Source organism: Sciurus vulgaris, assembly GCF_902686455.1.
Source record: "Sciurus vulgaris genome assembly, chromosome: 3".
Lineage (NCBI taxonomy): Eukaryota > Metazoa > Chordata > Mammalia > Rodentia > Sciuridae > Sciurus > Sciurus vulgaris.
The window spans coordinates 183324724-183342497 of record NC_136463.1 but is presented as its reverse complement, the minus strand read 5'-3'; the positions used below and the strand labels follow the sequence as shown (position 1 = coordinate 183342497).

At 40.1% G+C, this 17774-nt stretch overlaps 1 protein-coding gene across 2 annotated transcripts in view; it reads right to left on the bottom strand.

Moving 5' to 3' along the window:
• LOC306656724 (UDP-glucuronosyltransferase 1A6-like) overlaps positions 1–17774 on the bottom strand; it is an 84964-nt gene extending 67190 nt beyond the window's left edge. Inside the window, exon 1 of one of the 2 annotated variants that reach the window (XM_079132279.1) lies at positions 16869–17774. In XM_079132279.1, the coding sequence (XP_078988405.1) occupies positions 16869–17723 (855 nt within the window). In that variant the 5' untranslated portion in view covers positions 17724–17774. The remainder of the gene's footprint in view (positions 1–16868) is intronic. The other variant, XM_079132280.1, reaches the window with a different exon arrangement.

Below are 17774 nucleotides of genomic sequence, written 5' to 3'. Positions count from 1 at the left end.
ATTTGGATCTTTTGCCCTCAGTCAGCCTGAACCCATGAACAAGAGAACTTCTCTAAGGAGCTTTGCAACTCTGGGTCACACAACCTCCTGATCAAGGAGATTGTTGAGACTAGAGGATGAAAAATCACTCAGTGCATCTGCTGCAGAGGAGGGTCATGGAAAAAGGGAGACATCCCTTCATGCTTCCAAAGGAAGTCACCTCATCAAGGAGACCCTGCCTAACCAAAGTCACTGGTGGAACTAGGAAGCCGCTCTTAAGTTCTGTATGAGTGACCCCTGTGGGAACTCAGCTGACTCTTTAACAAGACAGGAACCAGGTCAATTTGACCAGCTTGATCTTAGATGCCCAGCAAAACAGTTAAAACCAAAATATAGCCATTCTTGAGCATTTAAAGGAAATAATAGTTAAATGTAACTTAAGGTGTACACTTGTATTAGCCCACTAGAATAAAGACTGGAAGCTACAAATGAAAGAAAGATTCTTCAGCAAATGTTCCTGATAACTATCAAGAGAAACTGCCAGTCAGAAGTTTTTAGTCAGTTTAAGGCCTGCAGACCTTCCTAAGCTACACAGGTAGACTTAATCTATGTTTGCTCGTATGATTATCTATCCCTAAGTAACAGAAGTATAGAGATCTCTACTAAACACAGGTTATACCAATAAAGGGATATTTTACAAGAATCAGATGACATTAAGTAGCTTAACTATATTTTCTAGGGACATCTATGACATTAAGAGTTAAATGATGTATTTACATTCCTGATAACCTGGACAATGTTAAAGTCCCCAAATAAAGGCCTTGTCCTCTCCAGCCTTTGCTAGGCCTAGTTATGGGAACAATTTCTCAGTTCTTCCACCTCCTGATGAGAGACTGACTTCTGTCATTTTCATGATACTCAGTGGCATGTTTCAGATGCTGCAACATTTACTTTGTAATAATCTCATTTCAGTGCTCATGTCTTTTTGTTCTTCTATCATAGAAGCACCCACGCCAAAATGACTTTACAACCTGCTCTTCCCCAACCAGACTTCTACCTTGGACCCCTCGATTGACCCAATTTTTAAAAAAAGGAACTCCAAGCTGCTTGCCCCACGCCACCCACTTCCATCTCGAAGAAGCCAGAGCGGTCACAACCCCCTTCCCCAGCAGCATGGAGTTCCTAAGATTAGAGGGGGGAATGAAGCCAGAATTGGGAACAGGTAGTTAGTGTAGAAATAGGGGTTCGGGTCAAATCGAGGAAATGGAGGCCATAAAGTCATCTGCCTCTGGAAGTTGGAGACTGCCCCTGGAAGAATGGAATGTCAAGGATCTCTGGAGGCCATTGATTACCAAATTTACCTGCCTTTATCAAGGACTGCAAGCCAGGAACTGCTAATTAATGCCCCCTGGGCCCTTGCCTGCCTGAATCACCCTGGCCCTCCCCCTGCCTATGGTTTCTCACTTAATGCAAAACCAGGCCTAGTCACATAGGCAGGAAGGAGAGATAAGGGGGGAGAGAACTGGAGAACAAAAGAAATTTTAACCTATAAAAGATGTAGGGTGCACTCACTTCTTGGGACTTTAGAACATCAGCCATGGCCCCCTTCTTCCTGCTGGGAGAGTCTGTATTATTACCTTTAAATAAAACCTGCTTAATATGCTAAAAAAAAAAAAGAAAAAAAAAAAAAAAGAACCAATAGCATGCAGAGACAACCTATGACTTGGAAGAAAAAATATTTACAAGCCATACATAAAATAAGGGATTAATATGCAAAATATATAAGAAGCTCAAACAATTCAATAGCTAGGGATAAAACCAACTAAATAAAAAGGGCAAGGGACCTGAACAGACAATTCTCAAGAGAAAACAAAATCGACCAACAGCTATATGGAAAATGCTCAACATCACTTATTCATTAGGGAAATGCAAATTATAATCACAATGAGATATCACCTCATGCCTGTCAGAATGGCTATCATCAAAAAGGCATGAGAAAACAAGTACTGGTCATGAAGCAGAGGAACAGGAACCTTGTACCCAGCCAGTGGGGAAATGTAAATTAGTACATCCTGTACGGAAAACTATATAGATATTCCTTAGAAACTAAAACTAGAATTATACCTATGACCCATCAATCACACTCCTAGGTATTAACCCCAAGATTTATGATTAGATTATAGAAGAGATTTCTGCACCTGTATATCTGTAATATAAAATAGAGGAATGCATATTATACTTTCTAAATTGCTGAGAGTAAATTTCAAATGTTCTCACCACAAATATGTTAAAGTTTTTTACATGACAGATATGTTAACTAACTTATTAATTATTCCACATCATAATCATAAGTATAATATCACTTTGGACACCACAGATAACTTTTATAATTAAGAAATATCAATTTACAATAAAACAAGACTACATCAAAGTAAGAAAAATATTGTGAGTAATCTATTCTTCCAAGAGACTTTCTTCAGAGCAGAAATTGATAAAAATAAAAAATACAAAATCTGTGCATATTAGCACAACTACTGTGGCAATCACTATAAAAAGTTTCCTAAAAAAAATTTAGGCATGGAACCACTAAATGACCCTGCTATATCACTCCTCGGTATTTATTCTAAATAACTAAAGTCAGAATACTATAGTGATACATGCATACCCATGTTTATAGCAACACAATTCACAATAGCCAAACTATGGAACCATCAATGGATGAATGGATAAAGAAAATGTGGTATGTCTACTCAAGAGTTTTATTCAGTCACAAAGAAAAATGAAATTATGTCATTTGCAGGAAAATGAATGGAACTAGAGATCATTATGTTAAATGAGTAAATCAGACTCAGAAGGTCAAGGGTGGTGTGTTTTCTCTAATTTGATAAAGCTAGAGAAGAAAAAGGAAAAGAAGGGTGGGGACAGATCTCCTGAAAATCAAAGGAAGATCAACACAGGAAAAGGACCACGGGGTGGGAGAGAGAGGAAGTGGTGGGGAGTGATACTGGCCAAATTCTACTGCTCTGTTGTGTGCATTTATGAATATGTAACAACAAATACCATCATCAACTATAATGCACCAATAAAAAAGTGGACTGAGAGAGAAGATCCAGAACAAAAATAATAAAATTAAATTTCAAAATCTCTTTAAAAAAGAAAATGAAAAGTGAATAGCGAAAAGCCTAAACTTTCTTAAATAAAATGTGGAAAATTTTCTATTAAAAAAATACAAAATGCAAGAGCAGAGTAGATAATCAATGACACCATAAGAAAATTAATTAACCTGACAAATATCTTTGTATACTGATCAGAAAAGAGAGAGAAAATAAGAATATAGGCAATGAAAGAAATGATATCACTAAAGATTCTATAGATACAAAAAGTATAAGACTGTAAAAAACAAACTGAAGCCAATAAAATTTACAACTTAGATGGAATAGACAATTTTCCTTTAAGAACACAAACTACAAAGGGTTACACAAGAAGAAATCAATAACCTGAGTAGAAATAACTCAATTTAAATTGAAATTAAATTTAATTCAATCTTTCTGACAAAACTTCAAGGTCATATGATGTCACTGATGAAATCTATCACACACATGTAGAAGAAATAAAATCAATTGTTCACAGCCTATTTCAGAAAATAAAATAAAACGAAACTTTCTCATTCACCCTAAGAGAACAGCATCATCAAATACCAAAACCAGATAAAGGCTCCGGGTGGCTCAGAGGCTGAGTGCTTGTCTAGCACATGTAAGGTCCTGGGTTTGATCCCCAGCAGCACAAGTGAAAAAAAAAAAAAAAATTGACCTGAGTACAGAGCCACCTGCCTCGACCCAGCTAATTGGAAGGCAGAGGCAGGATCATTCCAACTGGGGAACTAGAAGACCTATGTGATTATAGAAACAAAAATGTCAAACAAACTGTAGAATGTTAAATTCAATAGCATCCCTTTTCTTTCATACCATTTTTTGCTTTCTCATCCGTTTATGATTTGGTGCTGGTGGTTTTTGGTTTTGTTGTTGTTATTGTTGTTGTTTATTTTTTGAGGTTTAGTGTTCATGGTTCTTTGTTTTTGGTACAGGGTATTGAACTCAGAGGCACTCAACCACTGAGCCACATCCACTGAGTTTGTATCATACTTTGAGTCAGGGTTCACTGAGTTGCTTAGTGCCTGCCACTGCTGAAGCTGGCTTTGAACTTGAGATCCTCCTGCCTCAGCCTCCCGAGCCGCTGGTATTACAGGCATGAGCCACTGTGCCCAGCTTTGGTTCTGTTTGCTTACTTTGTCTCTCTTCTCTCTCTTTCTCTCCCTCTCCCCCCACTTTATTTCTCTCCTCCTTGATGACCTTGACTGCTTCCTTCTCTTTTGCTCTCTCTTTCCACCTGATCAATATCCTAAACTTTCTTTTGCCTTCCTACCACATTTTCTTTTCTCTTAATGAACTGTATTTTACCATCTTTTAAAACTAGTGAGTTCATATAATTTCTTCCCCTGCAATTCATGTTGTTGTGGCTGTTAGTACTGCCCATGTCTTCGTTGACATATGGTATTTGCTTTAATGATACGCCTAGTTCACGGTTGTGATTGCTGTGATTGCTGTTATTAAATTTTGATCCAACATACCTGATTTGTGGTTCGTAGTGTCACAGGTGTCATAGTAAGCACCTGGTGATTTACTTTAATGCCAACTATTCTTCACTGCTCTTGGTGCTGTTGTTTATTTCCCTCTTTCCTTTGAGGTCTGGAGTCTGGTTTGACACTACAAGTTCATGGAGTAGATACTCTGCTGCTGAGATACACCCCCAACCCAGCTAAGAGAAAGCATACCTTGCCACACACAACCTAGCCTCACTCAAACTTGAGCAATACTTCAACAAAAATAATAGGGGAAACAAAAGCCCAAACCAATGACCAGGCCCCAAGCAGAAATGGCATTAAAAAAAAATCAGTGAAATATAATAAAAGAGACACAAACCCAACAGATACATTAATCATATTCATGACAAAGGCACAAAAAAAATGTGTGGGAGAGAAGACAGTCTTTTGAATGATGCTGCGCAAACTGAATAGCCACCCGAATAAAAATAAAACTAGATCTCGCTCCCTGGAGTGCGTGTGCTCTCTCTCTCTCTCTCTCTCTCTCTCTCTCTCTCTCTCTCTCTCTCTCCCCCCACAAAAACCAACTTGAAATGAGTCAAATGCCTTGGAATTAGAACAGAAACTTTGCAACTGGTAAGAAAACATAAAGTCATAAAGTCAAGGCTCTTACACACAGAGTCAATGACTTCCTCAACAGGACCTCTAAAGTTCAGGAAATAATACCAAGATTTCATAAATGGGATGGCATCAAGTTAAAAGGCATCTGAGGAGCAAAGAAAACAGCTAAGAAAATGAAGAGAGAACCTAAAGAATGGGAGAAAATCTGTGCCAGCTACTCTTCCAACAGAGAATATCTTGAATAAAGAATTTATTTAACACCAAATGATCCAATCAATAATTGGGCAAAAGAACTAAACATACACTTCTCAAAAGGAGAAATATAAAAAATATGTGAATTTGGTCAACAAATACATGAAAAAATGTTCCACAACTTTAACCATCAGGGAAATGCAAATCAAAACTACACTGATAGTGTGGCCCAAAGGAACTTAGTAAGACCCTGTCTCAAAATAAAAAATAAAAAGGGCTGGGGATGTGACTCAGTGGTAAATGGCCCCTGGGTTAAAGCCCCAGGATGAAAAAACAAAACAAAACAAGCAAACACTACACTGAAACTTTTATCTCATTCCAATTGGAGTAGCAATCATCAAAAATATAATAATAATTGTGGGCAAAATGTGGGGGGAAAAGGAATATTTATATTCTGTTGGTAGGATAGTAAATTAGTACAACCACAAAGGAAATCAATGTGAAGTTTCTTCAAAATACTAGTAATGGAACCAGAATATGACCCAGATACCCACTTCTTGCTATTAGTTCAAAAGAACTAAAGTCAGCATATTTGATAAGAGATGCATACCAGTGTTAACAACAGCACAATTCACAATAGCCAAGCTACGGAACCAGCCTAGGTGTTCATCAACAGATGAATGGACAAAGAAAAGGTGATATATTTGCACAATAGAGTTTTATTTGGCCATAAATAATAATGAAAAAATGAATAGAACTTTGGAGCAATAGCTTTAGTGAAATGAGCCAGTCATAGAAAGACCAGGGTCATATGTTTTCTCTTATATATGGAAGCTAGAGAAAAAAAAGGAGGGGGGAGCAGGGGAGGGTAAAGCAGGGATCTGATGAAATTAAAAGGGAAACAAGTAAAGGAAAGGAAGTGGGGGAGGGATAAGGGGAAGGTAATGGGAGATACTAAGGAACGAAATGAACTAAATAATGCTATGTATATCCCACTACTATGCTTCATTATCTGAACCAATAAAAATATTAATTAGAAAAAAGAGATGGAAGCAACCCAACTGTTCATCCATGAATAAATGGAGAGATAATATGTGGTGTATACATACAATGCTATATTATTCAACCTTAAAAAGGAAGAAAATTCTGACACCTCCTACATAATATCCTACCTTGAGGATATTATGCTTTGTGAATAGGTCAGTCACAAAAAGAAATTCTGTATGATGCCAATTACATGAGGGATCAAAAATGATCTAATGCACAGAACCAAAAGTTGGCAGTTGCTAGGAGGAAGGGGAATGAGGAGTTATAGATCAATGGGTACAGTTTCTGTTCAGGAAGAAAAGACTTCTGGAGGTGAGTGGTGGTAGCTCCACAGCAAGATGACGTCCTTCATCCTGAACTACACACAGGAACACGAAGAGATGGTACATTCTATGTGACATGTGTCTTATCACTGTTGAAAACTGAGAAGTAAAAAATACATTCGACAAGGCAAGACATCAAAATGAAGATAAAATATAAAAACTGTATCATCTCAATTAAAAAACTTTTTGACATAATCCTAATTCATTTCTGATTAATATTTATCACAAACAAGAAAAAGACGGAACATTTTAAAACCTGATAAAGGAGATCTCAGAAAAGCCAAGAGATGAAATCACACTCAATGTCAGGATGGCTGTTTTGACGACATCTATTCATTATTTTTCGAGAAGTCCGACCCAGAGCACTTAAGCAACAGAAAGAAATGAAAGGCATCTAAATTGGAAACAAAGCCTCAACATCTGATACACAAAACATAAGAAACAAAACAACAAAATCGGAGTGTCCAGGTTCGTTTTGTATGAATGTTCAGAGCAGTACTGTCCATCCCAGCATAATATGAAAACAGCCCACATGTTCATCAAGATGAACAAATGAAGAAATGTGCCAAATCCATACATGATTTATGGGAGGCTCACATCACAGCAGCTGATGGTTTTCTGAAAGGAACCCAGGGGCACAGTTGATGTTATTAACATCGTAGAGACTGGAAAATAATAATTGTGCTGGAAAACACACATCACCCAGCTACAGGTGGCTATTCTTGGTTCACTGCACACACCAGCCCATCTGCATCGTTGCGTCTCATCTAGATATCAGCTCTGGGTAGTGGTACAGATTTACCCCCATTTGTCTGCTTTAGAAACTGAGCTTGGCACCCAAGGTCATGTAAGATCAGAACTGGGCTACATGTGAACTTGGGTTCCGATGGCCCCAGATCCGTATTCTCAAGTGACGTGTTGGCCAACTCAGAAAGTACACCAGTGTTCAAACCACGACTCCAAGTACAGTTCCCTGCCCTGATTTTTAATTGCTGGCACTCCAAGCACAAGTCGGCTGGTGGGAAGCTCTGTCTTATTGAGCCCTCTGTGACCAGCTTTATGCTGAGGAAGTGACAGACATGAGTGGGGAATGAGACAGAAACAGGAACTGAACGGGAGCTGTGGAAAGAAACAGGGGGGCTGGAGAGAAGAAGAGGGACAGCTGCAGAACACAAAGCCAGTGAGTCTAGGGAGGACAAGGGGGAGGATGACCTTGATGGCTAGTTGGTAGATGGCGGGCCACGGGGACCACACTACTGCCTCCAGTGGGCCCATGAGGTGGTTGCTGGTGTTCTGTGTCAGGCTCTAGCAAGCACTGAAGATGAGAGAAGCTCATCAGCAGAAACACCAGCAATCTGCACACGAGCCTCTGATGACAGGATTTCAGAGAGCTGCAGACAGGGTAAGCACTGAGGCAAAGGGAGACCCCTGGGGCTACCCATTAGGAAAGCCTCACAGGAAAGAAAACAATCGGGGTGCCTCCTGGAACGATCCCCAAGGTCTACCACGTGTTTATCCACACGTCTTGAGGTTGGACGGGCAAAGTGACGGTGTGTATTATGAGCAAGAGGTGAAGAAGGCTACGCAGAGGGGTCTGGAAGGCCTGGTCTCGCACTGAAACAGACTGCTCACAGAAGGTGCTCTAGTCTGGATCTGGAATGGCCCCCAAAGGTCCAAGTGTTTGGGGACTGGTCTCCAGGGTGGCACCACCGGGAGGTGGTGGAAGCTTTAAGAGTGGGGCCTGCTGGGAGGTCTTGGTGTCTTGGAGGATATGGCCTTGAAGAGGACATCTGGACCCCAACCTTCCTTTCCTTTCCTTTACGGCCTGGTGGCCAGGAGGTGAACACCTCTGTACCACCATATGCTTCCAGCATAGTGTGCTTCCTTGCCACAGGCACAGAAGCAACAGAGCCAACCAGTCGTGGACTTCAGTGTCCACCACAAAACTTTTCTAAGTTCATCTTCTCAGGTACCTGCTACCTCAATGGAAACCTAGCAAGGTAAGTCTGGCCCAGGGAGCCAACTCCCCTCTGCACTGCTTCTGCAGGCTTGCGACCTCCAGAGAGCTGGGAGTACAGGAGACTTGGTTGCAGGCCCACTGAGGTGACAGAAGCACCTCTGCTTCAGGAGCACCGTTAGCGTGATGACCTACCCGTCTCCTGATGAGAGAAGAATTGGTGAAACCTGACTCTGGGGCCACCTGGGGTCACTTTCTCTACTTTCTGGCAATATTTCCAGGACAAGATGACTCTACTTCCTGGGCTGCTGTCTGCTTGGAGGGGACTTGTCACCACTCAGATATCTGAACAGAAGGTGGAAGAGTGATGATTCCCTGAAGGCTTGCGGCACTTAGCTTCCTGATGATGGCGGCCAGCACCAGTGGTTCCTGTTACATTGATCAGGTGTCCCACTTGATGGGGACTAACGGGTCCCCTGGGACTCAGGACTTCTAATGTCTGTGTCTTGAAAACTGGGAGCATCTCAGGACAACCAGTGTGAGTTGTCACACAGTTGCAGGAGAGACTCGACACCATGTTCCCAAATACCACAGCTGGTGATGGACTCAGCCCTGGTGTCTGCTAGTCATTCAGGACACGTGACAGGGTATCTACAAATTTAACCAGGTACTCTCATCGTGTTTATCCCTCACTAGACAGTGGTCACACAAACCCTCTGCTTGGGTTCAAAATGGTGCCCCTCCGAGCCAGCTGTCCAGCTCACAGTGCTGGCTCAGTGTTCCCTGCCCACCCACAGGCACCAGGGCAGACACTGCAACACTAGACACCCGCACAGCAATGTTGCTGCTTTGCCACCCAAGCCTATCATCAAGGGTCTTGCCCTCAAGTCCCTGGTGAACACCTTTATTGAGGATTTCTACCACTTTTTATGTAGTGATGGGTCTACAGTGCTTGGGATTGTTCCTGCTGTTCAGGAAGATACCTTGAGGAGAACTGCTGTAAATGATGGATTCATGATGCTCCTGAGGAACATGTGTGTCTCCTTAGCTTTGAACAGGATGTGCCCACAGACAAGATGCTGTGCATATCTACAGTCCCTTCAAGGGCCAAATATCCGGAATCCCCTTCTGCTTCCAGTGGGAAAAGGCTCCTCCCCACTGCCCTTGCCCCTGCCTCACCACAGAACCCCATCACCAACAAGGTCGGCCACGTCAGTTGAAGATGCCTGCACACTCCATCCCTGCAGGTCCTAACCTGACATCCTACACCTGGGTTCCAGCACATTCCCAGTAGCCCCACCTTCCGTGCCAACCCAGAGGACTGAAATAGGAATGAGACGGTGGTTTCTTCAAGTCTTCACTCAGGTTCCACTTTGCAGCTCATCCAGTCAACCAGTACAATTTGTGGAAAGAAGCTCCAGGAGAATTCCTTTACTGCCTCCTTCCTTGGGATGAACAGTCTCAAATCCCTCCTCGGCCCATTTGAGAGAATCGAGACTCAACCCCTGCAGCCCTTCATAACAGGCAGAGACCAGTCATAGATCAATGAAGTGTTGGAGGCAAGAATGCCGTGTGAAAAAAATTCCTTTGTGTCCTGATTGCAACAGCGAACTATCAAAAGGCATTCTTTCTGAACTGTGGTAAAATACACCTGACAAAACATTCCGTCTTCATCGTTTACAGTGAACAACTCGGTGGCATTCGGGACAGTCCCAATGCTGTGGAACCACCACACTCGAGTTCCAGGACATTTTCATGGCCCCAAAAGAAAATCCCTTCCTATTATTTGTTCACTGCCCATTCCTTTCTCCCCTCACACCCTGGGAACAAAATGCTCTGTGTCTTTACGGATTTATCCACTCTGGATATTCCACTGAAATGTAATCACACCATATTTGGCCATTTCTGTTTGGGTTCCTTTACTTTGCATCATGTTTTCATGGCTAATCCACTATATAGCATTTATCTGTGCATCTTTTCTTTTAATGGCTGAATGCTATTCTCCTGTATGAAGGCACACATTTCAATTACCTATTCATCTGTTGATGGCCTTGCTGATGTACAACTGTCTATTTCATTGCGTGCTTTGTATTCTTGGGATACCTACCCAGAAGCTAACTTCCGGGTCCCATGGCAATTCCACGTTTCACTTGTGAGGACCCATCACACTGCTTCCACAGGGCCTGCACCACATGACATTCCCACCCACCATCTCTGAGAGCTCTGATCTCCTACACCCTCACCACACGGCTTTTCTTTTTCTCTTAGAATAGTCATTCGAGTGATATGGACTGCTGTATCAGTACATTATGTTTGCATTTTGCTAATAACTAACCTAAATTTAGCATCTTACCATGTGATTGTTTTGGTTTCTTTGTCTTAATTTGGAGAAATGTGTTCGAGGCCTTTACCCATTTTTTAATTGGGTCGTTTCAGTTGCTTATCTAGTTTGGATACTAGACCCTTTGGAGACATAGGATCAGCAAATATCTTTCCCATGACACGGTTGTTTCTTGTGCTTGATATGATGTGATGTCATATCTACAAATCATTGGCGAATCCAAGGTTTTGAAGATTTAACCCCGGGTTTTCTTCTAAGAGTTTTGTGGTTTTACTTTTATCTTTGTGTCTATGATCCATTTTAAATTAATTTTTGTGTATGGTGTGAGGTAAGGGTACAACTTCATCTTTTGATGTGGATAGGCAGTTGCCCCAGAACCATCTGCTGAAGAGACCATCCTTTCCATTTGAGTGGTTTTGGCACCCTTGTAAAAGAATGAATTGATTAAGGATGTCTGTATTTATTTCACTATTCTCAATTCGATTCCATTAATCTACATGGAAAAGGCATTTCTGAGACAATTAGAGAATTTACTGATGAACTGAAAATTAGATTTCACTTATGAAATAAATTTTTTTCTTCGTTGTGATAATTGTGTTGTGGACATTAACAAATTTTTCTTCTTTGATATGTTTAACATGAAAGTATGAAGACATACCTAAATAACACAAAGTATTTAGGGATCAAAGGATATATAAGGGTTTGTTTTTTTTTTTTTAGGTTCAAGAAATTTTTTTCAAAGGAGGAAAATAAGGGGTAAATAATCTAGACAGCAAAATATTAACAATTATTTGAACTTAAGGATGGATATATGGCTGTTTCTTATATTATACCATCTCCCTCTGTGTGTGTGTGTGTGTTTCTGTGTGTGCAAGTGTGTATGTGATTGTGAGTGTGAAAAGTGCTTTGAGATGGGATCTCCATATATTACCCAGGCTGCCCTAGAACTTCTGGGCTCAAGAAATATCCTGCCTCAGCCTTCTAAGTTGCCGAGATTCCACACACGCACCACTACACCTGGCAGTTTGAACACTTTGGTAAAAGGTAAAATAAATAATCTTGGTGGGAAATCTTGGACTTATGCACTAAAAGGTGAATTTGCATTTGGATTTGGATTTGGGGATGGAACTCAAATGTGAAAGAAATGTACAAATCAATTATTGCTGTGTAACTGCATCCCCACCCCAGCTTTCCACAGCTAAAGCTGCTCGGAATTCCACAGATTCATCCTGAACTTCTTGCAGCTGGACCCACTCATCAATTCCAATGATATCAGAAGTTGAAAAAGACTGGGAACGATTGCTTTTCCCCCCAACAGATTAATTTTAACAGTCTCCTCAATGAGGATGATGGGCTTTCCTTGTTAGCATAAGTAATCCCATCACTAGGTATAATTAGCCTGGAAAAACTCAGGAAGACTTTCTTACAGGAGGCCCTCAGGAAGATGTCTTACGTAAAGCCGAAGACACTGCACACAGTCACACAGGGACACACCACACATATGCAAACACAGACACACTTGCACGATTGAGCACGCTCTTATCAACACGGTTCTTCCTCATCTGAGATGCAATTCCTCCTCCATCAGTACTAAGACCGCTTTTTCACAAGATAGCCTGCCCATCGGAAACAAGATGGAGAAAATCACATGACTCACAGCTCTTTTGATGGAAATGTACTTTTGTACGTGGGCTGTATTCATGCTCTAATCAAAGGGCCCTTTTGAAGTCCGAATTGCTCTCTGAGAATTTCACTTGCTTTGCATTTGCATTCATGAATGCATGCACACATAAACATAAAAATCTTTAAATATATAAGAGCTCTCATACATCTATCCTTCAATACCTATATACAACCACATATTTGTGTATTTTGATGAATGCACAGACTTCTATTATGTATTTATATTATTGAATAATATATTATATAAAATATTATATAATCATTCACATAACTAAATATAAACAATATTATCTGTGGTTCGATACATTTCATATTTTATAGACATCTCTAGATGATCGGTGACCCTTTCGGCCACACTGAACTCAGGGCTAGTTTAGGAAGTTGTAGGCCACCACCTTTGGGTAGACAGCAAGGGTACCTGGGCACTTCAGTTGATGGGGCATAGAATAAAGAGAAGTTCTCTGTCAAGAGGCTCAGACTCTTATGGTCCTGTAATTTGCATCTCCTTGCCTGGTCTTGCCAAGAGCACAAAGCCATGTCTAAAACTGTAGTCTTCCACTCTGAAAAAATAAGAGTTGGCGTGGATGTGGGGAAAGAGGCACACTCATACATTGCTGGTGGAAAATTGGTGCAGCCATTCTGGAAAGAAGTATGGAGGTTCCTCAGAAATCTTGGAAAGAACCCACCATTTCACCCAGCTATCCCAATCCTTGGTTTATACCTAAAGGACTTAAAATCAGCATACTACAGTGATGCAGCCACATCAATGTTCATAGCAGCTCAATTCACAATAACTAGATTGCAACACCAACTGAGATGCCCTTCATATATACCATATATACCACAATGGAATATTGTGGTATATATACACAATGGAATATTACTCAGTCATAAAGAGGAACAAAATCATGGCATTTGCTAGTAAATGGATGAAGCTGGAAAATAGCATGTTGAGTGAAACAGGCCAAGCCCAAAAAACCAAAGGCCCAATGTTCTCTCTGATAAGTGGATGACAATAAATAATGAGTGGAGGAGATGGGAGAAGAGAAAAGTGAAGGAACTTGGGTGGTGTGGAGGAAAGTGGTGTGGGAGTAGGATGGGGACGGAAAGACAGAGAATGGAACAGTATCACCCGATGTACAGATATGACCACGTGAACGTTGTGAATCTACGTTGTGCACAACCATAGAAATGAAAGGTCGTACCCCATTTGTGCACAATGAATCAAAATGCAGTCTGCAAAAAATAAAAAAATGTAAAAGCAAAAGAAGATCGCTACTGAAAAAATAAAGAGCATCATTTCACTTTGCCATCAGTAGGCTGCAAAGATATTCTCACGAAGCCCCTGAAATCATGTTACAGAACATGATTCTGCTACAAGATCCGTTGAACATGGAAGACAACAGAATAGTCAATAAAATGAATAATCCATCCATAATAAAACTGAAGTGAGATATCAGGTGTACAACCTTTCTGACTATGCATTCACAAAGATTATTACTCTTGTATTGGTCTAGATGTTTTCAATTCTAAGTGACTCAATCCCAATTTACACTGCCTAGACATGATGGTTTATTACACAATGTTTTGGAAATATGTGCTCCAATAAACAAAATGAGTTATTCTATGGTGTGGAAGACTGTCTCCTAAAGACCTAGTGCTAATGGCTTGGCCCATGGTGATGCTTTCGGAGGTGATACAAACTTAGCGAGGTGAGGGGAGCTCAAGGCAGGTCTTCGGGTCATTGGGGTGTGTACTTGAAGGGTACTATGGAATAACGGCCCCTTCAGGTCTTGCTGTTTGCATCCACGCACCTGAGATGCATGGTTTATCCCACCCTAGACTGCCATAATGTGCCACTCACACCAGAGATACAAAGTGATGGGGCTACTCAACCTGGGCCTGAAAACATTAGACCCAGGAGCCAAAAACAAACCTTTTCTCTACATAGGTTAACTGCCTTAGGTGTTTCATAATAACAACATGATGCTGACTAATACAAGAAGTACAAAAACAGGGAGGAAATTATTTGCAGATGCACAATCTCAAAAAATCATAAGAGAAATTACAAATATGACTAAATACAACAGAAATGAAGAAAATCCAAAGATGCACCTTACCAATAGCCACTACAAAACTGAAATATAAATTGCCTGTGGAAAATAGTTGCAAAGATAGCAAAATGCCTAGGAATATATTTTAAGAAGAAAGAAAAATGCTTACATATATAAAATATGAATTTTTGTTAATGGGCATAAAATAAAATCTGAAAAATAAAATTAATTGTATAATCCTAAAGGGAAGGGCAAAGGCAAAATGGAAACATGTCTATCACTTGTAAACTAGAAAAATATTTAATGTAATATTAAGAGAGTCCTAGGAGTGTGTTTTTATATCTTAGAAATGAAACAAAACAGGGCTGGGGATACAGCTCAGCTGTTAAAGTACTTGCCTCACATGCACAAGACCCTGGGTTCAATTCCCAGCACCACTTTAAAAAAAAAAAAAAATTGAAACAAAACAATTTTCAATTCTATGAAGGAGAATACATTAGGAGAATCACCAGTAAAACTTAGAAATAAAAATAATAAATGTATGGATCGACTTACAGATATTAACACGTACTAAATGCTACTTAATCAAAATATGGTATCATGGCATGAATAGACAACTAAGCCAGTAGGATAAAACAGAGTTCAGAAGCAGATACAAAGAACATAGAATATTAAAACTTGGTGCAGATGCATTTCAATTCCACAGATAAAGACTGGAATTATTCTAAAACGTGTGGGACAATGTAGTGTACTTTGATAAAATAATTACAACTAGATCCTTATTCTGTATGAATTAAAGCTCTCACTGAAAAATATGTTTTCAATGTTGGAAGACTTTGCTGTTTATATATGCAAAACCTGGAAAGATGAAAACAAGTTGAAATGCAGAAATTAGTAAATGAAATTTAAACAATTTAACTACCTAAAAGTGAAAATACCATATGACAAAGGATGAAGAACAGTCAATGAAAAATTATTTGCACTATGTACATTTTAAAAGGCTAAATGTTGTCATTCCTAACACAGAACTTTATCGCAATTCATTATGAAAAAGCAAACAGCCCTGTTTAAAAGTATTAACAAAAGTGAATATGTGATTTGCAAACGAGGTTATGCAAATGGTCACCATATCTATGAAAACAGAATTTAAAAATTGTAGGAGATACACATACTATTTTGCAAATTTAGCAATGTTTTTAGCTTCAATTTTGTTAAAGTCAACAAACTTTAAAAGTTTGACATCTGGTGCTGAAAAAGGCATGGAAAAACTACAACTCAGGTATACTACTGCTTTTAGTATGAGGTTTTTCCAAGATTTGAAACCAGTGTCTCAAATCCATTAAAATGTGATATATGCATACCATCAAATTTAGCAACTCTATGCCTGAGATAAAAGAAAGGACATGGAAATATTCGGAGGCAAAGAAAATATTTAAGATGCTTACCAAACTTCTGTTCACAAAGTCAAAGGGAGAAAAGGCTTCATCGTCTATCACCATTGGTTGGAGAAAAAAGTAAGGAATACACAAGGTAAAGCTTTAATGCTATCATCAAAAGAACCCGTTATATCCATACGTATTGGATGGGGAACATGCTGAGTATTTGTTGGCAAGTGAAAAGTACAAGCTAAAGAACACTAAGTCCGGTCCACTATCACACATTATTTTTTAAAGTAAGTATAAATTTTATATTAGATAACTTTATATACACACAAATTTTCAAAAAAATGAGAAGATGCACAAAAATACAGGAGAACTTTTCTATAGGAGGAAACAGTATTAGCATAAAACAATATTTTTTCAGTGTAGCTATGAAACAGTATTAAAATAAAACCTGGAAATTACACACAATAATATCAACTGTATATATTCATGGATCAGTGAGATTAGTATTCTAATGTTTCCAAACCCACAGCTAAATTAATTGGAAAAAAAAAAAAAAAAAGGTTCATGACACCAGAGAAAAAATCTAACAACAACATGTGCAAATAACTAATCACCGTTGAGAAGATTTCTCTTTTCAACATCCAAGGCCAAGTGCTTCTCAATGTGCTAAAAGAGGAACACCGTACCTTGGGCAGTGGCTTCCCCTGGTGGCAGTTGATTCCACCTATGAAGACCATGTTGGGCATCACAGGTCTGGGATAGTCCAAAACAAAGTCAGTTCGTAGTAACCAAATGGACACTTGGCTGGAGAGATCACTTATTGTGACAGGTGTCTGCAGAATTTCAGAGGCGATTTCCAAGGCAGGTTTGAAAAAATAAGAGCAAAATAAATATTCTTCCAAGTAGTGTAGGTGGTTCCTCACTCTTTCAACAAAAGTCAGAGCATCTGAGGACATCAAGAAAAGTCTGGGAACATAAGAGAGAGGACTGGGGCACTGAGCACCTTCTTCCAGAAAACGGCAGAACACTACCCTGGCAAAGACCACGGATGGAAGTGAAAAGTATTTGGCAACAACCAAGCCACACACATCAAAAGGATCCAGAAACACTGCATCAAAAGAGCTCTCCTTTAAGAAGTCCACTAATTTCTTGTCATTAAACAAACTCCTACACCGTGAAAAAGTGATGTTAAAAAACGCCTTGGATGAACCCATTGCTAGACCATACACACTTTGTTCTGGAGTTTTCCACTGAGTGTCAAGAAAAAATTTGAATTCCCGGTCCAAGTCCTCCAGAGTGTAAGAAGTTGAGTAAGTCTTTACTGTGAAATTGGATGCCTTCCCCAGTTGCCAACTCGCCTCTGGCACGACAGCCACAACTTCATGCCCTCTGTGGATGAGTTTCTCCACCACTGACCGCATGGTAAACCAGTGGCTGCCATCCATGGGCACCACCAGCAGCTTGCCTGCCTGGGCAAAGCCAGATGCCAGCAGCAGACACACACACAGAGGAAAGGGGGCAGGCAAAAGAGCAGGAGCCATGGGAAGCTGAGGCCCAGCAATCCAGCTGCTTGGATACAAAGCCCAAGGGAT